General features: G+C 44.7%; 1 protein-coding gene across 1 annotated transcript; it reads left to right on the top strand.

Annotated features, from left to right (window-relative positions):
• Window positions 1–1,092: 1,092 nt before the first annotated feature.
• On the top strand, window positions 1,093–20,099 carry HEATR9 (HEAT repeat containing 9). Its single transcript, XM_037809473.1, has 16 exons — window positions 1,093–1,180; window positions 2,369–2,418; window positions 3,664–3,845; window positions 4,141–4,267; window positions 4,456–4,512; window positions 4,698–4,754; window positions 5,397–5,454; window positions 5,843–5,973; window positions 8,193–8,375; window positions 8,718–8,810; window positions 8,912–9,031; window positions 18,381–18,454; window positions 18,895–18,946; window positions 19,376–19,462; window positions 19,692–19,929; window positions 19,984–20,099. The coding sequence occupies exons 1-16, from the start codon at window positions 1,093–1,095 to the stop codon at window positions 20,097–20,099; spliced, it is 1,713 nt and encodes a 570-aa protein (XP_037665401.1).
• The last annotated feature ends 2,637 nt before the right edge of the window (window positions 20,100–22,736 follow it).

Below are 22,736 nucleotides of genomic sequence, written 5' to 3'. Positions count from 1 at the left end.
GACATCAATTTTTTAGGATTCCCAATGAGATTTTTGTAGAATATTCCCCAATTTGGATTTGCCTGTTTCCTCATAATTAGATTCAAGTTAAACATTTTTGGCAGGAATATGCACAGGTGATGTGTCTTTCTCAGTGCATCACCTTTAGGGAGCACACGACTTCGGTTTGTTGTTGATGTTAAGTCTGATGAGTGGTGTTTCCTTGCTACAGTGAGCTGCCTGCTGTGTGCTAGGCACCAGGTCAGGGAGAATAAAGAGGCAGATAAGCGACAATCTTTACCTTCAGCAGCTCACAGTCCAGTGAAGAAGACAGACCTGTGAACAGATAAGACATATGATAAACACTTCAAGGAAAGCAACTGTACAAAAACAGACTGTGGTCACACTGGAGAGTCAGGGTGGGGTGGGGAGCCTGGGTGTAGGGAAGAGACTTCAGAGACAACATTTGAACAGAGTCTGAAAGATCTGACTGATAGTTTAGCAAGCAAGAAAAGAAGAGAAAGATTTCACAGGGAGGGGGAACAGCATATGCAAAAATATGGGGGTATGGAAAGAGCTCCTCACTGCACAGATGGGGGTTCATAAGATATGTGGGGAGTCTCTTGCCAACAAGGGAGTGTGTATGTGTGTGCGAGTATGTATGTGTGTAAAAGGGCCTTCCCATCCCTGCCATTTTCCTGATGATTAATCCCTAAGAAACAACCCCTGCAACCAGCATGGGTTTATTTGAATTTGACAGCTCATCAAACGCTTCGACTTTCTTTTCTTTTATGCCTCAGTCACAGCCCTTCCAGTTAGCAAGGCAGGTATGACTTTCCCACTTTTCAGATGAGGAAACTGAAAAGTGACTAGCTCAAGTCCACAGTCCAGTAGATGCCAGGGCTGGGCTCAGGAATGGAACTTCAGTGTTCTATTTACCAAGGAGACCTGTTGCTTAGCACTTCGAACTTCTACCTCCAGAAGTCCAGCCGTTTCACTAGTCCCTCTTACACCACAGCAGTCGGGTTGCCCCCGGCTGTGCCCCCACTCTCCCAAAGGACCTGCATTTCCTCCTGCCCAGGTTCCCTCTAGCCCCATCAAGGGAAGAAGAGGATGGTCTATGAGAACTCAGTCAATAGCCTCAACATCTCCAGGTTGATGTTCAAGTACCCATGGCTGGAATATCCAGAAAGGAACAAAGGTGAGGCCAGAATGGACAATGCAAAAAGGAATGGAGACAGGGACAAGGGCTTTGAAAAACAAACTGCCTGTCTCCTGCTCTCAGACAGAGGATTTGGGTGAATAGAACAAATCCACAGGAAAGGGCAGGGCAGGCCCTTGGGCACTTCAATAGCATCCCACGGCCCTGGAGGTAGGTCTCCATCTCCTTAGCAGGACCCTCCAAGGCCCTCTAAGATGGGACACCTGTGTGTCTCCTCAGCATCTGCTCCCACACCTGCACCCTGCACTCTACCCCAACTCTCACACCTCCAAGTCTTTGCATAAAGTTGTTCCCTGTGTCTGTTGCTGTTCTCCCTTGTCTCCTTGGCTAATTTGGCTACATGTATAATCTCCTCTGGGAAACCTTCGCTGATCCTCCCAGCTTGGTTAGGTGCCCCTCATCTGTACCACCTACTCACCAATTAACATTTCTACCTCACCAGCTAGACAGTGGACCTCCAGGTGTGATCTCAGATGAGCGGCATCAGCATCTTGTTAGATATGCAAATTCTCAGACCTCTACCCCAGATTTACTGAATCAGAAACTCTAGGGAATGAGTCCCAGAAATCTGGTTTGACAAGCTCTCCAGGTGTATCTGACGGATGCTTAAGTTTGGGAAACCCTGATTTAGACCAGTAGTTTTCAACCTTAGCTGCATATTAGAATCCTCTGGGGAGCTTTTTTAAAATGCCTAGACCCCAGTCCCAGATAATCTGATTCAATTAATCTGGTCTAGGGATTAGGCACGTTAAAAGTTTCCCCAGATAATTCTAATATGCAGCCAAGGCTGAGAACCACTCTGCCAGACCAGTGCTTCTCAAACATCAACACACATAGGAATCACCTGGGGATCTTGTTAAACTGAAACTCCTGATCCAGTATGTCTAGGATGGGGCCTGATGCACCTTCTGCATTTCTGAGAACTTCCCAGGCTCCAGCGATGCTGCTAGTCCTTAGAGTAGCAGGTATTAAAAGACTATGAGCCCCTTAAGGGCAGAATTATGCCTTACTTACCTCAACTCTCACACCTCCAAGTCTGGTGAAATACCTGGCACCGGTTTTCACTAAATACTGAATAAACGAATGCCTGAATGAATGATTTTTTAACCCATCTTTGCAACTGCTCTCTCGTTTGTACCACATACACACTTTTATCCCTCTTCCCAGAAATCAAAAAGGCCATGGCTCCTGTTCACCTGCCCTTATCCTGCTACCAGGTAAGGCCCCTAACTTTTACCACCTGGGAGCATTGTCAGCAGGCTCTCTCCTCCCATTAAGACCAGCTCACAGAACTCTGACAGTCACCCGCAGCACTGCCACTGACTCGGTGTGACCTTGGACAAGTCATTTTCTCTGAGCCTCAGGAGCTTCCTCTGTCACAGTCCGACCCCTGCCCACCTCCTTGTGTAGGGTGGCCTGTGAGACAATGTAAGGCCTGGGCTATGCAGGAAGTGCTTAATAATGGGAATCAGTTTTATTAGTCAACACGGGGATCTTCATAGTTAGGATTCCCAGATAAAATACAGGATGCTCAGTTGAATTTGAATTTCAGATGAACAACAAAATAATTTTTAGTATAAGTATATCCCAAATATTTCATTTATTACTGAAATTCAAATTCAACTGAGTGTCCTGTCTTTTGTTTTAGTTTGTTTGTTTGTTGCTTAATCTGGCCACCCACTCTTAGTGAATCAATGCTGCATTTTCTGAAATCATGACAATCAGTTGAGAACACTTATTGTGAGCTTCTCAGGCACCAAACTGGGAACCACTGGATGAAGTCCCTTTGCCCTGTTGTACAAGACAGGAAGGCTTGAGAAGAAGGGATGAATCCTCGTCACATCCTTAGAGTAAATCCCTGACCCACCCAAATCCTTCCACTACCATTAGAGCTGCAGTTTAAGAGAAAAACTATTTAAAGTCTGTTTTCCCAACTAAAGCGTAAATTCCATAAGGGCACCACCTAGCTACCTGCATCCCCAGCACCTAGCACCATGCTCAACACATAGTTTACTCAATAAATCTCTTTTGAATGCCTGAGTGAAGGAGCAGCTTGTCTCTTCCCCCTTCTTTACTCCACATCTCCCCCACCCCTTGCCTTTTCAAGATGACCTTTTCAAAGTGCCTTGAGGTCCTAAACAAACCAAACTGTGTACTCAAATCAATTTATAGATCACTAACAGATTTCCCAATAGCTTTATCTCTTCTGATTTTCACAACAATCTTGGGAGGGATACAGGACAAGGAATATTAGCTCCATTTTACAGATGAGAAGATTGAGGCTTTGGGGGGTGAAATAACTTGTCCAAGTCACATGGTAAGTTAAGAGGTAGTTGTGACTCCAGCCTGGATGACAGGCTAAAGGTCCTCACCCTCAGCACCCTGGCCCTTTCCTTGGCTGAGGAATATCCCGCGTGACTGCTCTGCCCCTCTGCCACTCACACACCCCACCGCGCCTCCAGCTTCCAAAGGAAGAGCTCCCCCCAAGTCCAGAGTGCTGGAGGCAGCACCCAAGCAAGCCCAACGCAGTGCCGTACTGCTATTTCAAGAAGCCTGAGATCTACACGCACTGGCACACCCTATATGATCAACAGGAAGAACGGGAGGCCCAGAAGGCATTGCGGAAAATGAGAGATCATCCCAGGTATGGTCTGCCTGCCTCCATATTCTCCCCACCCTCCACAGATTCTAGGAAAAAGGAGGAGGAAGGGGTGGGGGACGGACTGGGGCAAGACAGCCTACAGGTCGCAGACTCTACAGCTCCGGCTCTGGGGTAGAAGGAACACCCAGCTCAGCTCCGACCTCATATCACTAGGGCTTCATCTGTCTTCCTCTGTCCATCCCTGGGCTGGGCCGAGGACCTGTGACAGAGGGGAGGTTCTGACCTAGGGAGGGATGGAGTGGGAGAACCAAGGCTGCCTGTGCATTTTCTCACACAGGTACCTCAAAGAAGGTACCCGCTTCCAGAAACTCCATCCCCCCGTGAGCAAGCTGACTACAGAATCTCAGAAGGGACCCAGGCCCTTGCAGCCTACCTCCAACCAAATGAAGTGGCAAAGATTAAAGGTCAGGGCACAGGAATGGGGGAGATGCTCTCCCTGGGGGTGCCCTTACTATCCTTCAGCCCCTAGTCCTGCCTGTAAAATGGAGGGAGGGAAGGAAAAGGGATTGGGTCAGAGGAGGGCTTTCAGTTTGAAGTTCTATAACTATATTTATCCCTTTCTTCCTTCCCACTGGTTGCTCTGGATGGGCAGGAGCTCACACAAAGCCTGAAATCTCCCAGAGAGGACAAGCAGCGCTACGCAGCACAGGCGAGAAGGGGCAATGGTGGAAGAGGGCGGTTACAGTCAGGAGTTGGCTGAGGTGGAAAGCAAGGAGCTGCCTGATGCTGGAGAGGGCGTGGTATTCAAAGCACAACCTGCAGCTGTGCCGAGAGGATGTTAACTCTAGGGGATGGTATCCAAGTCTTTTCTTTTCCCCACCCCTGTTCTTGCAGGCTCTGGGGTGCCTACGTACCAGTGACACGTTTGTTGTGGAAGCACTATTGGAGGTGGTGAGTCTGGGGCTACCTGGAGTTCAGGAAAGGAGGAAACAGGGTCTGAGGTGTACTAAGCGTGGGCACATGGGCACAGACAGGGCACCCTAGGGTCAGAGGCAGTGAGGAGAGAGGCACCAGCATGTGGCATGCCACCCATCTCATGCCCTTGGCTTCTTCCAAGGATGGGAACGTGGAAATCTAAAGATCCCCCTGGCCTAACAGAAAAGACTCTGGACTGAAAGCCAGGAAAGAACTAGGGCCGAGTTCGTTCTCCACCTCTGACTAAAACAATGCCCCATACTTATATGCCAATTTACAAATGATAGCACACACATTCTCATCCAAAATCTCATCTAAATCTCACAACAACAGTAGGAACAGGTATTAGTATCTGCATTTTTCTAATGAGAAAATAGAGGCCTTAAGAGTTCAAGGGACTACTAGATACAGATAGGGATTTGGACAAAAGTATGACTCCCAGGGTCAATGTTCCTTCCATTGTGCCAGCTTCCTCTACTCTGTTTGAGAATAGACAAGTCATTCTCTAGACCTCAGTTTCCTCATCGATAAAGTAAAAAAATCAAGCTTAGATGATCTCTAAAGTGCTGTCATTCTCTCACCTAGTGTTATGTTTCCACCACCTTCCTCTTAAATCAGGCCAAAACTGGACCAGAGGAAGTGAAGTACGAGGCCTGTCGGACTCTGGCCATCCTGGGTGTGTCCTCTCCCAAGGTGGGGAGGGGGGCAGGTAAGAAAAGAGAAAGTGAAGCCAGTACTCAAGTCCTGGGAGGAAGGATGGAGAGAGTGGCGTGTACACCCACTCCAACCAGCACTTGGCAGTGTCTGGGTGAACGATTCCAGGTACGGGCGGGCAGAGAGAGGAAGGTGAACTGAAAAGAAGGAGATCGGAGACAGGGAGAGGGAGGGCTCCTGGAATTGCAGCAGTGCTCACCAGCTGCTCCAGTGTCCTGGGAGGATGGGCACACCTTGGCACCTCGCACCAGGAACTTCTGTCTTGAGGGCACAGTGGAGTCAAATAGATCCTGGCAGAGGGGAGCAGCGCTTTGAGGCTCCACCCTGACCTGAGGCCCCTCCCTGTCCAGGTTGTCTGAACGAACATGTGATCCAGTCTCTCATCAACCAATTGAAGGGGCAAAATGAGGGTCGAAGGATGGAGACTCTGATGGGGCTACGAGTGGCTCTCAACTCCTGGGTTGCTGTCCCCAAAGATAAGGTGATTGGGAGGAGATTCAGCAGTGGGGGCAAAGTAAGACAAGGTAATTGAAGGTGTTGGCTAGGGGTTAGGTCGGACAGAAGGTAACTCAAATCCCAGCTTTGACACTGTCCTTGTGGAGTTCCTTGTGGTTGGTTAGAAGCATAAGGCTCTGCCACATACTGGTCCAACAACTTCTGGAAAGCCAGCTTTCAGAGCCACAGTTTGTTCATCTGTAAAACGGAGACAATAACTATCATATAGCATTGCTGAGATTAAATGAAATAATGTATTTAAAGGACCTACTACAGCGCTTGTGCTCGTTAAATGGGAACCATAATTATTATCATCCCTAAAAGAAGCTATTAAAGTAAAACCTCTGTCAAAGAGGGAGGGGAACCAAAAGAGTGCTGTGACCCTACTCTGAGGTTTTTCCCTCTTCTGGGTCCTCTTACGTTGATCCCATCATTTCCCCATGTAAAAGAGAATCCATCATTCATTTATTTATTCAACAAATACATTCTAAACACCTATCATGTATCAGGCACTGTTCTAGGCCCAAACAGACAAAGATCCATGCCCTCACAGAGCTTACATTCTAGTGGGGGGAGACACACAATAACCAATAAACTTAATGAGGAAATTATATAGTATTGATAAATGCAATGGGGAAATTATGTAGCAGGGTAAGGGTGATCAGGAGTGATGAGTGGGGATGGGGATGGGTTGCAGTTTGAAATGTGGTAGACGGAAAGCGTCATTTAGAAGGTGACATTTGAGCAAAGACATGAAGAAGGTGAGAGGGCTAGCCTTGCGGATGAGAGAAGGCATTCCAGGCAGAAGGGCCAGTCAATGTGAAGGCCCTGAGGCAGGCACAGGCTTCCCATGGTCACAGAATTGCAAAGAGTTCAGGGTGGCTGAAACGGAGTGGGAATAGAGAGCTGCTCATCTTAAAAAGAGTCATCACGGTTGGGGGTTGTGGCAGTGGTCTGAGTGGGATGGGTTTAAAAAAGGATGAGAGGAAAAACATTGGAGACAGCAAATTCGGACAACTTCTCAAGTTTTGCTAGAAAGGGTAGTAGTTGGCACCAGAGGTAGATTCTAGAAAAAAAAGAAAAATTTAACAGCAGGTTTCTGTGCTTAGAGGAAAGATCCAGTAGTTAGAAAAGTGATGATTTTGAAGAGTGAGAATTGCTGCAGCAATGTCTTTGAGAGGGTAAAAGGGGATGAGATCTGACACCAAGTGGAGAGACTGGTTTTAGAGAGATGGTGACGGTCCATCGCAACAAGGGGAAAGGAAGAACACGCGGGTGCCGGGGCTGCTAGCAAACCTCCTAGAGACCTGTAACGCTGCCTGGTAATCACACCATTCTTCCTGGGCAGCTCCCTTTCCCACGCCCCTAATTCACGCCTTCCTCTGAAGCTTCTGACACTTCTTCCTTCGCTCGCACTCTCAGCCGATGACCAGGGAAAGACACTACGATTACCAGGCAGCGTTAAGGGGCTACATGAGGTTTGTGTTCATATATTTAAAACAAGACAGCTGTCATGTCTGTGCTATTCTTCAGGAGGTGCAGGCACAGAATAAGTGGTAAGTTTTGTCGAGGGCGTACAATGAAGCAAGAGGGAGGAAGGAGTTGAGGTGAGGCCAGGGAGTGATTATAGCAATACCATGGAATTTAAGCCGATTAGAAAGAAGGAGAGGAAGAGTGAAAAGGTGGTAGGATCAATGGATTTTTAGTCCTTGTGGAGTCAAATGATTGTTGACACCATGGTTCTACAGGAGATGAGCTGCAAAAGGAGATGAGGTGATAGTCAGAGCAGGATCCATGAAATGGAGATGATGAAGAAGCTGCAGTTATGGGTAATAATGAGAGGTCTCTGTGTGGGAATTAGTGGCTGAGATAGAGTAGAGGACAAGGTCATTGGGGGAGAGGTGTTATATCAACTACGTGTAGGTATGTTTTAAATGCCAGGAATTAAAACAGCAGAATGTTAAATTAACAGGGATCCAGGAGATAAAATCATAGAGAAATGAGGGGATGTGTCTTCAAAGCCGGTAGATGACAGCAAAAATAAGGGGAAATAGGTGACGAAACAATCTGATGACGTGAGATTCATTTCAGGGAGGAGAGAGAATGTTCTGAAAGCATTAGTGAATCGCTCTCTTCTAAAGCACAAAGCCTGGCTGAGGACTCAGCCCCTCCACCTGCCCTATCTACCTTCTGTCTCCTTCTCAGAGGACTCAAATCGGATATGAAAGGAAGCTGGTGTCTGTGCTGCAGATGCTGACAAAGAAGTTATCAGATGATGCAGCCCTGGAGGCAGCCCTGTGCTTGGGTTTCCTGAAGCCCTGCAGCAAAACAGTCCAAGAGTTCCTGCTGCAGTGCCTGTGCCAAGGGCCCAAGACCCGGTGGATGAAGGTCTGAGGATCAGAGGCTGGGTTCCCGGAGAACACTGGAGAAACAGAGGCCACTGCTGCCTTGAGTGGGGTTGGGATCTTGTCATCCTTGTCCCAGAGAAAGGGAGTTTCAGCAAGGGGTACTGCAGGGTCCTCTGTGTTTTGTAAATGTGTGCATATGTGAGTTTGGCTCATGTGGTCATCTCAGTATATATGTGTCTGTGAATATCTGATCTACATGGGTGGTCATTTATGTATGTAGACATAGGTGCACATAAGAACTTGTGCCCTCACTCAAGTCTGCTTGGTCACCTGACAGAGTCCTCTGGCCCTGTCTGCTGCACCCTGCTCCCTTCCCCCTCAGGCACTTAGGATGCTAGTCAAGTTGATGCATGTGCACTCAGCTGCAGTCATCCGGGCCATCCTAGACCAGCTGTGCTATTCCAATGTCCTTGAGGTAAGTTCTGGAGCTGTTCTGTCCCCTTCCTTCAGCACTAGGACAGGGTTGGAGGATGAGGAAGGGAGTCTAGCCTCATGCCTTCCCCATCCCTGCATCAGCACCGCTTGGAAGCCACTCAGATGCTCAGGACCATTGGGCTGGAACAGATCCAGGTACAGGGGCTGGAGGGACTCACATTTGACCTCCTCAGGAAGAAGATGCATAATGAACCCTTTCTGGTAAGTGAGAACAAAGCTCCCAAGCCCAGATGGCCCAAACCTGCCTTCTCTCCCTCCCCTTGAGGCCTCCTCCTGGCTTTGCTCCCACTACCACTGTCATCCCCCTTTCCCCACCAAAGTATCACATTCACCCTGATCTGCTCCTGTTCCCCTAATGCAGCCCATATTTGTAAGCCACCTTACCTTTGCTCAAGCACCTCTCCCAGCTTAAAATGCCCTGGGTTATTCCACCCTCCTCTGCAAAGTAAAAACTGCCTCATGTTTTTTACTCTCACTAGTAACTTCTCTCTCCTTTTGCCTATTAAAATACTAGTGCTCCTTCAAGACCAGTCCAAATTGTCATTTGGAAAGCCTTCTCCATTCACCACAATCAGAATCAACCCTGCCTTCCTCTATATTCCCTTGCTTTTACCTTTGTTATAGCTGGTTACAGAATAAGTCACAGCACTTCCAAAAACATTTTACTAAACATTTTACTAAAACCTAAGTCAGGGAGGCGGGGCAAGATGGCATCATAGAGAGGTGGGGAATTTAGTTAGTCCTCTAGAGCAACTAGTAAATAGCCAGGAACAACTGTTAGGGACATCCGTGACTGTTCAAACATTGCACACCAGTCAGGAATGAGTGGAACAGCTGAGATAGCAGCATAAAAACTGTAAGTAAAAACTGCGTACCGGCACCCCTCCGCCCCACCCCACCCTGCCCCTTGCATGGCAGACTGAGTTGCAAAACTTCACTGTAGGAGAAAGCAGCAGTCCCTGCAGGGAGCAAGGGAACGCAGCTCAACCAAACTCCAATTGCGGTTTTAATTTAATAAATTTGGACTATTGAATACAAACTACAAGCACAGATAAGCCCTGAGTAAGAGGAATCTGAGGTCCTCCCTGCAGAGAGGAGGCAGCGCTGTAGAAAAAACAAACATAACTAAATAAAAACAGAGGCTTTTGGAGACGGCTGAGCTCAGAATACTGGAAAATGGGTGTGTCCCAAGAAAAGGGGCACAGAGAACTGGGTACAAACATTGGTCAACCTGCGAAACTGAGGGGCTGGAGACTGGCTCTGAAAAGGGGCTTTTGCTCTTTTGTCCTTTTCCGCTCATTCTAAGCAGCTCATTAGAAAAAGTCTCAGGCATTTTCAGTTGCTAGCACTGACCCAGGCAAGGGTGGAGTTAAGAGAGTCAGAGAGACAAAGAAGGAATTCAAGTGTAGAAGATAACTCCCTGGGGGTGTATCTTCCCTAAGAAAAGAGGGGGCAGGGCCCAGCTCAAGTGGCGGCCCTCCCTCAGAGAACTCAGACTACAGGGCCTGGGGGATAAAAAAATGAGGGCATAAGAAACCCCCAGTCTCACCTGGCTGGGTCAGACAAAGCCTGGGCTCAGAGGCAAAACAGACTCTGAGAACAATTAAGTTACCAAACAGCGCCATCTGCTGGACAGCCAACAAGCCCTGCACAGAAACACAGCCCTGTTTTGGCTGAGAAATAGGGAAGACCCAACTGTTAAATCAAGGCCCCAAAACAAACCCAGGACTTGCTGGCCAGTGGAAAATAGAATACCACTGGAAGCCAGCAAATCTATATTACCACACATAGTGAACTTACAGGGGTCCCCAGTGCCTACCTCCCATCCCTGTGACAGCCACGGTGGACACCTGATTGGGGAGGGGGGGTGGAGACTGAGGGGCAGAGCTAATCTAACAACTGGCCAGTGAAAGAAACAAAGAAATAAAGAGATCAAAGAAAACCAACAAGAAAACCCAAGGCAAAAGAGAGAAAACCACCCCCAGAATAAACTAATCAAGAAAATTAAATGCCTAGACAGCAAAAAATCATGAGCCACACCAGGAAATATGAAGATATGGCCCAGTCAAAGGAACAAACTAACACCTCAAGAGGTGAAACAACTAATTAAAGATGTTCAAACAAATCTTCTAGATCAAATCAGTGAGCTGAAAGAAAATGTGACAAAAGAGATGGAGGATATAAAGAAGACACTGGGTGATCAGAGGAAGAATGTGTATGCTTGAAAAAACAAATGGCAGAACTTATGGGAATGAAAGGCACAGAAGAGATGAAAAACACAATGGAGACACACAACAGCAGACTTAGAGAGGCAAAAGTAAAGATCAGTGAGATGGAGGACACGACATCTGAAATCCTGCACACAAAGGAACAGATAGGGAAAAGAATGGAAAAATACAAGCAGGGTATCAGGGAACTGAAGGACAACCTGAAACACACGAATATACATGTTATAGGTGTCCCACAAGGAGAAGGGAAAAGCAGCAGACAGAATAATAGAGGAAATCATCAATGAAAATTTCTCAACTCTTATGAAAGATGTAAAATTACAGGTTCAAGAAGCACAGTGTACCTCAAACAGAATTGATCCAAATAGATCTACTCTGAGACACTTATAATCAGATTTTCAAATGTCAAAGAATCCTGAAAGCATCAAGAGAAAAGCAATCCATCACATACAAGGGAAGCTCAAAAAGAATAACTACGAATCTCTCAGCAGAAACCATGGAAGTGAGAAGACAGTGGTATGAAATATTCAAGATACCAAAAGAGGAAAACTGCCAACCAAGAATCCTGTATCTGGCAAAACCATCCTTCAAAAATGAGGGAGCATTTAAAATATTTACAGATAAACAGGCACTGAGCGAGTTTGTGAACAGGAGATTTCCTCTACAAGAAATACTAAAGGGAGTGCTACAGACAGATAGGAAAAGACAGGAGACAGAGATTTGGAGGAGTGTAGAAATGAAGATATTGGGAGGTGAAAGGAGGGTGGAGATCAGGCATTTGATGTTGAAGGAGTATAGAATATTCTAGAGGACTGATTGTATAGATCTAGAAATAGATAGCACAATACTGTGTGATGGTAGCACAATACTGTAACTACACTGAATAAAGATGACTGTGAGTATAATTGAAAGAGGAATGTTAGGGGTCTGTATGACACTTGAAGGAAAGACAGAAGATAAAGACTGGGACTGTATAACTTAGTGAAAACTAGAGTGGTCAATGAATCTGATTAAATATACAAATACATGAATGTTTTTGCATGAGGGAGCAGCAGGAAGGAATGAAATTGTGAGGTATGCAATGAAATGAATGGATCGTGAGGACAATGGGTTGAGTGAAATAAGCCAGAAATAACAAGACAAACATTACAATGCTTCACTAATATGGACTAATAGTTGTGTAAACTCTGAGAATTGAATCTAGGAGCATGGGTTATAAGGGGGTGGCTTATGTAGAGGTTCCTAGATTGTAAGCCCTTATAGCAGTCACATTTACTCATGAGTTGTCACAGTGATTTCTAGGTTTTGAGATTCTGAGATGTTTGTGTGTGACGTGATCAGTCCCTGGAGCTTCAGGTGTCTGTGTGGCACCTGGGACTCGGAGCCAGAGTTCGGTAACTGTGAGTGTTGGCATTGCCCCCTGAATCAACTGTTAAATAGGCTGAAAAGGAGATCAGACTTTGATTGGAGATATGAATGAAATGGACTTGGTTGAGATTGGAGTGGATCAGACTGAAGGGTAGAGGATGATATTAAACATGTTTCAAAGCTTTGGCTTCTGTGTGGGACCAAAGGAAGAGATGGTTATATGGTATAAGGAATGAGTATTCTGTAGCATACTTTATGGTTTAACTTGGTTAGTTTACTCCAATGCCATAATTCCATGGAACCTTGACTAGGGAGTGAGACCTTGTTGGTTTGTACAGGTTAGCATGAAGCCCCAATACAACCCAGAGTAATGTGGGCAGAGAATAAACAGTATTTGCAAAGCCCCCTTGAGGGACTGTGGAAAATGTGGAAATATTAAACTTCCCCAGCTGGGGAATTCCTGGTTTTCACAAGCATTGAGGACCACCAGCTTAGTGGGTTGAGCCCTCATCTTGGGGCTTGCCCTTATGAAGCTTCTTACTGCAGAGGAGAGGCTAAGCCTACTCATAATTGTGCCTAAGAGTCACCCCCAGAGGGTCTCTTTCATTGCTCAGATGTGGCCTCTCTCTCTAAGCCAACTCAGCAGGTAAATTCACTGCCCTCACCCCTACGTGGGACATGACCCCCAGGGGTGTAAATCTCCCTGCCAATGAGGAACGTGACTCCTGGGGATGAGCCTGGGCCCTGCATCGTGTGACTGAGAAAGACTTCTGGACCAAAACGGGGAAGAGAATTGAAACAAAATAAAGTTTCAGAGGCTGAGAGAATTCAAATGGAGTCGAGAGGTCATTCTGGAGATGACTCTTATGTGTTATACAGATAACCCTTTTTAGTTTTTAGTTTATTAGAATAGTTAGAAGGAAATATCTGAAACTATTGAATTGAAATCCAGTATCCTTGATTCTTGAAGGTGACTGTGTAACTATATAGCTCATAAGGTGTGACTGTGTGAATGTGAAAACCTTATGGCTCACACTCTCTTTACCCAGTGTATGGACAAATGAGTAGAAAAATGGGGACAAAAAGTAAATGAACAATATGGAGGAGGGGGGTATGGGACATTTTGGGTGTTCTTTTTACTTTTATTTTTATTCTCATTTTTATTTTTTGGAGTAATGAAAATGTTCAAAATGTGATTGTGTCATCAAAAATCTTCCCACAAATAAATGCCCAGGGCCAGATGGCTTCACAGGGGAATTCTACCAAACTTTCCAGAAAGAACTGACACAAATCTTACTCAAACTCTTTCAAAACATTGAAGAAAATGGAACAATACCTAACTCATTTTATGAAGCTAATATCAATCTAATACCAAAACGAGGCAAAGATGCTACAAAAAAGGAAAACTACCAGCCAATCTCCCTAATGAATATAGATGCAAAAATCCTCAACAAAATACTTGCAAATCGAATCCAAAGACACATTAAAAAAATCATACACCATGACCAAGTGGGGTTCATTCCAGGCATGCAAGGATGGTTCAACATAAGAAAATCAATCAATGTATTACAACACATTAACAAGTCAAAAGGGAAAAATCAATTGATCATCTCAATAGATGCTGAAAAAGCATTTGACAAAATCCAACATCCGTTTTTGATAAAAACACTTCAAAAGGTAGGAATTGAAGGAAACTTCCTCAACATGATAAAGAGCATATATGAAAAACCCACAGCCAGCATAGTACTCAATGGTGAGAGACTGAAAGCCTTCCCTCTAAGATCAGGAACAAGACAAGGATGCCCGCTGTCACCACTGTTATTCAACATTGTGCTGGAAGTGCTAGCCAGGGCAATCCGGCAAGACAAAGAAATAAAAGGCATCCAAATTGGAAAAGAAGAAGTAAAACTGTCATTGTTTGCAGATGATATGATCTTATATCTAGAAAACCCTGAGAAATCGACGATAAAAAGCTACTAGAGCTAATAAACAAATTTAGCAAAGTAGCAGGATACAAGGTTAATGCACATAAGTCAGTAATGTTTCTATATGCTAGAAATGAACAAACTGAAGAGACACTCAAGAAAAAGATACCATTTTCAATAGCAACTAAAAAAATCAAGACCTAGGAATAAACTTAACCAAAGATGTAAAAGACCTATACAAAGAAAACTACATAACTCTACTAAAAGAAATAGAAGGGGACCTTAAAAGATGGAAAAATATTCCATGTTCATGGATAGGAAGGCTAAATGTCATTAAGATGTCAATTCTACCCAAACTCATCTACAGATTCAATGCAATCCCAATCAAAATTCCAACAACCTACTTTGCAGACTTGGAAAAGCTAGTTATCAAATTTATTTGGAAAGGGAAGATGCCTCAAATTGCTAAAGACACTCTAAAAAAGAAAAACGAAGTGGGAGGACTTGCACTCCCTGACTTTGAAGCTTATTATAAAGCCACAGTTGCCAAAACAGCATGGTACTGGCACAAAGATAGACATATAGATCAATAGAATCGAATTGAGAATTCAGAGATAGACCCTCAGATCTATGGCTGACTGATCTTTGATAAGGCCCCCAAAGTCACTGAACTGAGTCATAACGGTCTTTTCAACAAATGGGGCTGGGAGAGTTGGATATCCATATCCAAAAGAATGAAAGAGGACCCCTACCTCACACCCTACACAAAAATTAACTCAAAATGGACAAAAGATCTCAATATAAAAGAAAGTACCAAAAAACTCCTAGAAGATAATGTAGGAAAACATCTTCAAGACCTTGTATTAGGCGGCCACTTCCTAGACTTTACACCCAAAGCACGAGCAACAAAAGAAAAAATAGATAAATGGGAACTCCTCAAGCTTAGAAGTTTCTGCACCTCAAAGGAATTTCTCAAAAAGGTAAAGAGGCAGCCAACTCAATGGGAAAAAATTTTTGGAAACCACGTATCTGACAAAAGACTGATATCTTGCATATATAAAGAAATCCTACAACTCAATGACAATAGTACAGACAGCCCAATTATAAAATGGGCAAAAGATATGAAAAGACAGTTCTCTGAAGAGGAAATACAAATGGCCAAGAAACACATGAAAAAATGTTCAGCTTCACTAGCTATTAGAGAGATGCAAATTAAGACCACAATGAGATACCATCTAACACTGGTTAGAATGGCTGCCATTAAACAAACAGGAAACTACAAATGCTGGAGGGGATGTGGAGAAATTGGAACTCTTATTCATTGTTGGTGGGACTGTATAATGGTTCAGCCACTCTGGAAGTCAGTCTGGCAGTTCCTTAGAAAACTAGATCTAGAGTTACCATTCGATCCAGCAATTGCACTTCTCGGTGTATACCCGGAAGATCGGATAGCAGTGACACGAACAGATATCTGCACGCCAATGTTCATAGCAGCATTATTCACAATTGCCAAGAGATGGAAACAACCCAAATGTCCTTCAACAGATGAGTGGATAAATAAAATGTGGTATATACACACGATGGAATACTACGCGGCAGTAAGAAGGAATGATCTCGTGAAACATATGACAACATGGATGAACCTTGAAGACATAATGCTGAGCGAAATAAGCCAGGCACAAAAAGAGAAATATTATATGCTACCACTAATGTGAACTTTGAAAAATGTAAAACAAATGGTTTATAATGTAGACTGTAGGGGAACTAGCAGTAGACAGCAATTAAGGAAGGGGGAACAATAATCCAAGAAGAACAGATAAGCTATTTAACATTCTGGGGATGCCCAGGAATGACTATGGTCTGTTAATTTCTGATGGATATAGTAGGAACAAGTTCACAGAAATGTTGCTATATTATGTAACTTTCTTGGGGTAAAGTAGGAACATGTTGGAAGTTAAGCAGTTATCTTAGGTTAGTTGTCTTTTTCTTACTCCCTTGTTATGATCTCTTTGAAATGTTCTTTTATTGTATGTTTGTTTTCTTTTTAACTTTTTTTTCATACAGTTGATTTAAAAAAGAAGGGAAAGTTAAAAAAAAAAAAAAAAGAAAAACAAGGAAAGAAAAGATGTAGTGCCCCCTTGAGGAGCCTGTGGAGAATGCAGGGGTATTCGCCTACCCCACCTTCATGGTTGCTAACATGACCACAGACATAGGGGACTGGTGGTTTGATGGGTTGGGCCCTCTACCACAGGTTTTACCCTTGGGAAGACGGTTGCTGCAAAGGAGAGGCTAGGCCTCCCTATGGTTGTGCCTAAGAGCCTCCTCCCGAATGCCTCTTTGTTGCTCAGATGTGGCCCTGTCTCTCTAGCTAAGCCAACTTGAAAGGTGAAATCACTGCCCTCCCCCCTACGTGGGATCAGACACCCAGGGGAGTGAATCTCCCTGGCAACGTGGAATATGACTCCCGGGGAGGAATGCAGACCCGGCATCGTGGGACGGAGAACATCTTCTTGACCAAAAGGGGGATGTGAAAGGAAATGAAATAAGCTTCAGTGGCAGAGAGATTCCAAAAGGAGCCGAGAGGTCACTCTGGTGGGCACTCTTACGCACACTTTAGACAACCCTTTTTAGGTTCTAAAGAATTGGGGTAGCTGGTGGTGGATACCTGAAACTATCAAACTGCAACCCAGAACCCATGAATCTCAAAGACAATTGTATAAAAATGTAGCTTATGAGGGATGACAACGGGATTGGGAAAGCCATAAGGACCACACTTCACTTTGTCTAGTTTATGGATGGATGAGTAGAAAAATAGGGGAAGGAAACAGACAGACAGACAAAGGTACCCAGTGTTCTTTTTTACTTCAATTGCTCTTTTTCACTCTAATTATTATTCTTGTTATTCTTCTGTGTGTGCTAATGAAGGTGTCAGGGATTGATTTGGGTGATGAATGTACAACTATGTAATGGTACTGTGAACAATCGAAAGTACGATTTGTTTTGTATGACTGCGTGGTATGTGAATATATCTCAATAAAATGAAGATAAAAAAATCTGATTGTGGTGATGAATGCACAACTATATGATGATACTGTGAACAACTGTTTTACACTTTGGATGATTGAATGGTATATGAATATATTTCAATTAAATTTTTTTTTAAAAAAAGTAAATGAGGTGGGGAGGAGGGGTATGGGGTGTTTTGAGTGTTCTTTTACTTTTATTTTTTTTCTTATTTTTATTTTTTGGAGTAATGAAAATGTTCAAAAATTGATTGTGGTGTTGAATGCACAACTATATGATGAAACTGTGAACAACTGTTGTATATTTTAGATGTTGTATGGTATGTGAATATATTTCAATAAAATTACATTAAAAAAAATATCCTGTCAGATTGTGTCTCAATCCTGCATAAAACTTTTCAGGAGCTCCCCAGCACCCTCAGGATTTTACAACGCCCTTTACAACCCAAGTCCTGCTTACCTTTCTAGCTTCATTTCTCACCACCCACCCCCCTCAGAGTCACTCCACTAGCTATGCTTAGACTACCACATCCTGATTTACACCTGTTGTCCCAGTGTGATTATGCATCGTCCCTTACCCTGAAGAATCCCAGTTTGGTCTCCTAGCTAAGCTGAACTATTTTCTGTTCCCCATCCTCTCTCCTCTCTCTTTCCTCCAGGCTTTTGCACATGCTCTCCCCTCTATCCAGAAAACCTACAACCCTCCTCCCCACAACCCTCTATCTTAACTCCCACTCATCCTTCTGGTTTCAGCTGAGGCATTGTCTCCTCCAGGAAAACTTCCTGGCCCCCAAAACGAGTTAGAAGACCCTCCTGTGTGTACCCTACACTTGGGTCAGTTGAAACACTTACACAGAACTGTAATTGCATATTTACATGGCTGCTTCCCTTAGCAGACCATGAGCTCCTCAAGCCAGGAATCAAACATAGCTCAAAGTAGTTGTTCAATAAATGGACAGCACTGCATTCTCTCTCTCTCTGTTGTCTGACCTTGATCCTTCTGCAGGCTATGAGGCAGGCTGTGGCTGAAACTGTGGAGAAACTCAAGATGAAGCCTTTAATGATGAACTTGGTGGAAGCGTGAGTGGCCTGGGTGGGGAACTGCCAAGGCCAAATCCTAGGCTGTGGGAAAGGGAGTAGGAGGGTCACTTGCCCATGGTCCTGGACAAGCTGCCCTTCAACCCTGGACTCTTCTTCAGATGATAGAACAGGGCTAATCAAACCCACCACTCGGGTTTGCTATGAAGCTCAAATTAAGATGAGGACCATAAAAGGAACTTGTAAAAGGTAAAATTCTGGACTGACATAAGTCCTAACAAATCATTAGTGCTTTCTGGCAAATTGTAGTTCCTGCCTTCCCCTTCCCAGACCTTTTCCTGGTCAAAAAAAACAAGGGGGAAATGAAAGAAATTAGCATCACTCACTGGCATTATCTTCAACTCACTCTGGGCTGCAAGAAGCAGCAATCAGCCTCTCTCCCCCTTCTTTGAACCACAACACACTCATTCCCTTCTGCACAGGCAACTGATGGACCCAAATGTCACGGCACGCCAGGAAGCAGTCATCTCGTTGGTAAGGCCAGCTCTGCTTGTCTAGCCTGATTCCTGATACGTGTTGATGGCAGGAAGAATAAGAAATTGAACAGAATTACTAAGGGAAAGTAAGGACTGCAAAGTTTGGGGAGATTGCTTGCTTGTTTGTTTTAGATTCTAGCCCAGCCAAGAATTCAAGTAATCTTTTCTTCAGGGTTGGGGATAGATGGATAAGGAACAGGAGATGGGTAAGGAACACTGCTTAGATATTGAGGAAATTGTCTTGACTCTTCCTGGTGAACTACAGGTACTAGAAACCCATTCAGTAGCCCCAAAAGGCAAGGAAAGGGATAGACTGGCTGGAGAACCAGTGGGAGTCCCTCCCCCTCACAGGGGACTAGAATGGAAAAGAACACAGACGGGGCATCCCCCTGGGGCAGGCTGCTTAGGTGCTCTCTGCCTCTGCCAGGGTGTCCTGGGTGTCCGCAGCCCACAAGTGTTCCACTTGCTCCTGGACATGCTAGATGCAGAAACAAACCAAGCGGTGAAGAAGAGTGTAAGCCATTCCTTCCCACCTCTACCTCCACCAAGCCTCTTCCACCCATCCTCACCACTTGCTGTTCCTTGTCAGGAGGGAGGAGAGGGGAATGAGCCTCAGATACCATCCCTTGACCTCATTCCTTCAGACCATAGTGATCTATGGCTGGAGCTCTCCCCTTGGCTCTCCCCTTCCCTCCCAGCCTGAACCTGAATGAGCCAGCCCTAGTGCCTTTCTTTCAACACAGCTACAAGAAACATTAATCCTTCTGGCCTCGATTGACCCCTGGATCAAAAAAAAGCTGGAGAACAAGGTTATCGTTGTGTATGAGGGGCCTAAGGCCAATGAAAACCCAGAATATACAAGGTTCCAGAAGGAGCCTGAGAGCCCAGAAGAATTAAAGATCCAAGACTTTAAACTTGTACAGCTGAGTCCCTTGTTTACCTCTAAGTCCAGCACCAAGGTCAACCAACAGAAAACATTCAGTGCCCTGAAAGGGTCTGACTTCTACCTCACGGTCAGATCAGGCTTCGATGCAGCCACTGCCTTCGCGTCCTGTTTCTCCAACCCACTAAAAAACAAGTCACAAGCCATACGACCCTGGAAGCAAAGGATCAAGAGACACCTCCAGACCTTTGCTGAAACCTCCAAGTAGGCCAGCTCCAAGCATCCCCCTGAGGATGCTTCTCGGGCTCCCCTGAGAAAACAATCTATTACTTCCCTTCCATGAATAAATGAGTGCCACTCGACCCACCACACATCTCTGAATCACTCCTGCCACTGCTGTTCCTTTTGTCTTTTCATACTGCAGAGACTGCACTGGAACACATGCCTTCTCACTACTAGTTGCGTATTCCCTCCACTCAACCACATATTCTCTCATCACAGGGAAGAGGGAAGGACAGAGCCAAAGCTTCTCTGGAAGGCCAGTCTGTCTCCTTAAAACAAGTTCTTGTTTGTGCCCAGAATTTGATGACAAAGTTAGAGTTGAGCCTCTGTCCAGAGGCGGATGCTAAGGGAAAAGTAGGAAAAAATCCTGGAAACCTTGACTCCTGGACCCATCTCCTCTTACTAACTCCATTGGTCAGAAGGTAATTAAGCTGTAATCACGGTCAACTATCCTCTCTGCTGCCTCTCCTCTTATACCTGTTTCTACCTGCCTCAGAGTCATTCCCTTTCAGGGACCCTATTTACTCTCGAAAACAGCCTCAGTTTCTCCTTTTCCTACCAAAGCTTCCCATTGCCAGTAGCACCTGCCACACCAATCTCAACAAGCTACATCCTCTACCAAAAAGGAAAAGCCCAGACTCTAAAGTCAGACAATCTGAAATCTAATCTTAAGGTTCACCACTTACTTGATATTTCACTTTGGACAAGTTACCTTTCTGATTTTTTCCTCATCAAGAAAATGAAGAGAATAATGCCTACTACCTCAGAGAGTTCCTATGAGAATTAAATGATAATGAAAAGCCTAACGGTGCCTGGCATTACATAATAATTACAAAGTTCAAATGTAAATTTTTCTCTCCTTCCCCTCTTGATGGTTGTCATGTGAGCCTGTGACCACCAGACGTCAAAAGAGACTGACTCCTGTTACCCTCTCAACTCCCTCAAGCCTACTGGAGTGGTCTAATGCAAGGACAAGTTCCTATCAAGTATAGAAAGAAGGTCAAAGTTAGATGTCCCCTCCTACTTCCTATCACCCCAGGTTCTATAGTCCAGTTATAAGCCTTGGATGTTGGAATGGGAATTCTGAATTCAGTATAGTGAAAAATAAATTCAGATTTATCTTCCAACCTGCTCCACCACTTCCAGACTTAAGTTTTGCCTAATGGAGAGTTGTAAGTAAAAACCAGAAGAGTGGTTTCACTACCCTGGTGTACAAGCAGTACAGCCCAGGTACCCCTCTAACTCTGTGGCACAAATGACCAAGGACAGGAAAGCTGCCTTTCCCTTCTTCAGCTTTGGGCCCATGAACAACATAACCCTAATTTTCCTGGGCCTCAAAAACCTATGGGTACAAACAAGGCTTTAATAATAAAATATTTCACCTACCTAATTCAGGCTCTCAACTTATGCAAAATCCTGCCACACATTTCTAACCCCTCCCCGGGCATATTTCCAATTGTCTCCAGAAGCTGTCTTATTTACTCAGCCAGATACCACTCTCTGTCCATTAACACTTGAGTACTAATTTTACCAATCCTCACCAGAAGACTTCAGACAACATTGGGCATAAAGATCTACATAAAGCACCTACCAATGTACTAGATCCTTCCTTCCCAGTGCCAATGCTGCCTAAATGGAACACTTTTAGGAGCAGGCTTAAGTCAAGTCATGGCCAGCTTCTCCTGCAGTCTTGAGATGTCCACTCCTCTCAACCCATCAGGATCTGCTGAGACTGATCCTTGGACACTACCCAAAATAAGTCCCTCTTTTATCTCTCCTCTGCCCCATACCTTTCTAATGGGCTCTCTGGATGTTCCTTCTGATGGCAAACAAAAGGTATCTGTCTGTACCCTCCACCTACTTCCTTGAACGTTCTCATCCACCTCTTTGGTGTAACTGAAATCTGACATTCTCTTGAAGAGACCACATCCGGAAATCTCTCAGGTGTTGCCCATCCTCCTTTACTCCTCCCAAGGTCACACCATCATATACCCTCATATAAAAATCTGTTTCTCTGAGGGTCCTGCTCTCCAATCAGATTATACCATTTTCTTCCCCACTTCACTATTTCCTCATTCATTGCCTGAACCTGACTTCGTCTTGCCAACACCCCAGCCCCTTGGTCCTTGATCTCAACTACAAGGCTTTTCCCTTCCATTCACTTCAGCGACCCACTTCCATGGCCACACCTAACTTATGTTAACCCTAGGAACTGCTCCATCTCCAAAATCTTAAAACATTCCACTTGTGACCCAAACCTGTTTTTCCAGCTTTTATTTTCCCCATTATCAGTTCTCTGACTCTCATCATTAACACTTAGCTTCTGAGTTACTGTGATAGGTTGAATTATGTACTCCAATTTAGACATGTTCTTAATCTGCATCCCTATGGGTGTGAACCTATTGTAAATAGGACCTTTTAAAGATGTTTTTAGGAGGCGGGGCAAGATGGCGGAGTGGTGAGGAGCAGAATTTCGTCTCTCCCCTAGAGCAGCTGGCAATTACCCAAGAACTATCTGAAACAGTGTTTTCGGGGTCTCCAGTAACCAGTCACACATTGGACACAAGTTTGGAATTGGAGGAAAAGCTGAGATCGCAGCGAACATTGCTTCAGTCAGCCACGC

Source organism: Choloepus didactylus, chromosome 18 (genome assembly GCF_015220235.1).
Source record: "Choloepus didactylus isolate mChoDid1 chromosome 18, mChoDid1.pri, whole genome shotgun sequence".
Classification (NCBI taxonomy): Eukaryota; Metazoa; Chordata; class Mammalia; order Pilosa; family Megalonychidae; genus Choloepus; species Choloepus didactylus.
This window is presented reverse-complemented; position numbering and strand designations above follow the sequence as displayed.